Here is a 3891-nt window from a genome sequence, read left to right as displayed (position 1 = left end):
GAGCTTAAACGTTTAAGAATTAAATTAATTATTCAGAGTGTCTACAATGACTAAATGTTCAATGAATACAATATTCATTTCAGCTCAATTTACAATAGCTAAATTTGGAATCAACCCAGCTGTCCATCAACTGAAGACTGGATAAAGAAATTATGGTATATATACACTATGAAATATTACATATTGGTGAAAAAACATATTGGTAAAAAAAAAAAAACTTGTAATTTGCAACAAAATGGATGCAACTGGAAATCATTATATTTAGTGAAATAAGCCAGTCACAAAAAGACAATACCATATGGTCTCTCTGATCTGTGGTAACTAATACAATACTTAAAATGTAATCCATGGGAGTGAAACTGACACTTTGAGATGCAATGGTTTTGAACATTCCTTGCCTTGACTGTCAGGGAACAATGCTTTCTTGTTTGTTTGTTTTTGTTCTTTACTTCTTTTTTTTTCCTCATACTAATTGGTGAACTCTCTACTTAGTATAAAGTTATTTTATGAGTTTAAATATTAACTGAAAATTGATCTCTGTAAAAAATAATGAGAAAGGAAGAGGGAGGAGGAAGAAGGTGAGAATTTGGGTGGGAGGGAGGTGGGGGGAAAGAAACATCATGTTCCCAGATTCATATATAATAAATGCATGAAGTTGTATACCTCAAACAAAATAAATAAAAATAAGAAATTTTGAAAAAGAATTAAATTAGTCAGAGTGTGTACAATGGCTAAATTAATTTATAATTTCTATATATTATTTTTCTATACAAATATATATATATATATAAACTGTGATTATAAGTACCATAAGTATGATCATTTGATATTGAAAAAGATCAAGTCCGGGGCTGGCGCTGTGATGTAGTGGGTAAGGCTGCAGCCTGCAGTGCCAGCATATTCGGGGCCGGTGCTGTGGCAAAGTGGGTTAATGCCCTAGCCTGAAGCACCGGCATCCCATATGGGCGCCGGTTTGAGTCCCCGCTGCTCCACTTCCGATCCAGCCCTCTGCTATGGCCTGGGAAAGCAGTAGAAGATGGCCCAAGTCCTTGGGCCATTGCACCCACATAGGGGATCTGGAGGAGGCTCCTGGCTCCTGGCTCCTGGCTTCGGATCAGCGCAGCTGATGAAGGACCTCTTTCTCTCTCTCTCTGCAAATCTGACTTTCAAATAAATAAATAAATCTAAAAAAGAAAAGAAAAGAAAGAAAAAGATCAAGTCTAATTTATTTCCATGGTGTTTTTCTTCCTGCAGGTAAACATTTCTGTTTATTAAAACAATTCTGCAATTCTGTTTATTAAAAGCAAAATAGCCTCAGGAAGACAAGTAAAATTCATGAAACAGAAATTTTCATTTGCATCTTAACAAATTGTATGTAGACATTCAGTCTGGACACACAGTCTCCAGACAGCTGGTAACTGGAAAAATCTTCATGAAAACATTTCTGATATCATCACATTACTGTGGCATTTTTAAGTCTATGTGAAGAAAGAACAGGAAATCACTTTCCATCACAACGAATGTATGCCTCATTCTTGAGCAGGTAATCTACAATAGATGTAACAGAGCAATAGCAGGGATCAGTGAATATGCCAGGTATAATGGAAGGCATCCTCTTTTCTGTTGTAATCGGTGAATCAATACTGGGTTTTTTAGGGAACGGATTTATCGGAATTATAAACTGTATTGAATCTGTCAAGAATAAGAAGCTCTCTATGATTGGCTTTATTCTTATTGGCTTAGCTATTTCCAGAATTTGTCTGATATGGATATTAATTACAGATGGAATTATACACATATTTTCTCTGGATTTGTATTTTACTAGCAACCTAGCTGACTACATTGCTTACTCTTGGGTAATTATCAATCAGACAAACACCTGGTTTGCTACCAGCCTTATCATCTTTTATTTCCTGAAGATAGCAAATTTTTCCCACTACATATTTCTCTGGTTGAAGATGAGAATCAATTGGATTTTTTCTCTTCTAATGGGATCCTTGCTTATTTCATTGTTATTTACCTTCCCACAAATTGTGAAGATTGTTAATAATCAAAAGATAAATAATAGAAACACAACTTGGCAGGTCGCCAGGAGAAAAAATGGATTCATTATTGAGCAGGTTTTGCTCAATGTAGGAATCATTATACTCTTTTTAATCACTCTAATTATGTGTTTTTTGGTGGTCATTTCCCTTTGGAGACACAAAAAGAAGATGCAATTGAATGTCTTTGGACTCAGAGATCCCAACACAGAGGCTCATGTGAAAGCAATGAAAGTTTTGATATCTTTTATCATTCTCTTTGTCTTGCACTTTATAGGCATTGCCATGGAAATTACATTTTTCACTGTGCCAGAAAACAAAGTGCTGCTTATTTTGGGTTTGGCAACCGCAGTCATCTATCCCTGGGGTCATTCATTTATCCTGATTTTAGTAAACCGTAAGCTAAAACAAGCTTCTTTGAGAGTACTGCGTCAATTAAAGTTCTGTGAGAAAGGAGAAAACCTCAGAGCCAACTAGAAAGATTTACAGAGAAATAGATGTTCTAGGAGAGAAACTCATTAAAAAAATTCTTCAAGATCTGTTTCACCTGCACTACGTTTCTGCATGTATTTTTAACTGTGTTGCTGAGCATCCATAATCACTCACTGAATCTCAACAAATCTGGCTCTTCAAGTAGATTTTAATCCCATGTGCAAACTCAATGGCTCAACTTCCTGATCCTGCAACTTCTTCCCACACAATTTCCAGAGGAAAATCTTCAGCTTGAACACCATTCACTATAAAGATTATGATGGATAGAGAAATCATCCAAAGTAAGACCTTTTATTTTATCATAACTGGCTTCCCTGAAATATCAACACCAGCTCCCCATGAAGATCCAAAAGGAAAAAGAACCATGATGCACCCTGACACTTAGAATGTGAAAGTGAGGGATGGACAGACAGGGGCACTTCTTTTGTGTGTTAATTTTTAATTCTTTTAAGATTACTTTTACTTTCACTGTTTAAATGCTAATGTCTTTTTGTTTGTTTATTCTGACTTATGATACACTATGGAGTACTACTCAGCTGTAAAAAAAATGAAATCTTGTCTTTTGCAATAAAAAGGATGCAACTGGAAGTCATTATACTTAGTGAAATAACAGACAGATATCATATGTTTTCCCTGATCTGGGGTAACTAATAAAGTTCCTAAAATGTAATGTATTGGAGTGAAATTGACATTTTGAGACTCAATGATTGTTTTCAGCCCTTTTCTCTACTGTTGGGGAAGAGTGTTTTTTTCTTCATACTATTTTTTGAACTCTCTGCTTAACGTAGGGTTAGGTTAACTTTATGAGTTTAAAGTAAACTGAAAATAGATCTTTGTAAAAATTAAAAGTGGGAATAGGAGATGGAGGATGAAGAAGGGTTGGAGTATGGGCAGAAAGGAGGGTGTGGTGGGAAGCATCACTGTGTTCCTAAGTCTGTATATATGAAATACATGAAACTTGTATGCATTAAATAAAATTTAAAAAACAAACAGCTTTTTCTTCTGGGAGTTCTTTGAATAATTTTTTTATTTAGTAACCTCTGTCTTATCATAAACTATCCTTATTTCAGGTGTCATCCAGTTTTGTTCATTTTGCTACAAATATTAAAATTCCATTCTTTTTTATAGTTGAATAATATTCCATTATATAGACCTCTAAGTCAAAACACCAAACAACTTGGAGAAAAGAAAAAAAGATTGTTATCAGACTTCTCAACAATATTTATCAACAACAATAAAAACAATAGAGCAATAGCAACCAAAGCCTGTGAGTCATTCTTTTTTTACATCCATTGATGAGTGGATGGTATTTTCAAAATGCAAGAATTTAGTTGCAATACTGTATTCATATGCCTTC

General features: G+C 34.6%; 1 protein-coding gene across 1 annotated transcript; it reads left to right on the top strand.

Moving 5' to 3' along the window:
• The first annotated feature begins 1589 nt into the window (after positions 1–1589).
• Positions 1590–2519, top strand: TAS2R10 (taste 2 receptor member 10). Its single transcript, XM_002722174.1, has one exon. It carries the CDS (start codon positions 1590–1592, stop codon positions 2517–2519), a length of 930 nt encoding a protein of 309 aa, XP_002722220.1.
• Positions 2520–3891: the final 1372 nt, after the last annotated feature.

Source organism: Oryctolagus cuniculus, chromosome 9 (genome assembly GCF_964237555.1).
Source record: "Oryctolagus cuniculus chromosome 9, mOryCun1.1, whole genome shotgun sequence".
NCBI classification, from domain to species: Eukaryota; Metazoa; Chordata; class Mammalia; order Lagomorpha; family Leporidae; genus Oryctolagus; species Oryctolagus cuniculus.
Note: the sequence above shows the minus strand (reverse complement) of the source record. Positions and strands in the feature narration are given on the sequence as shown.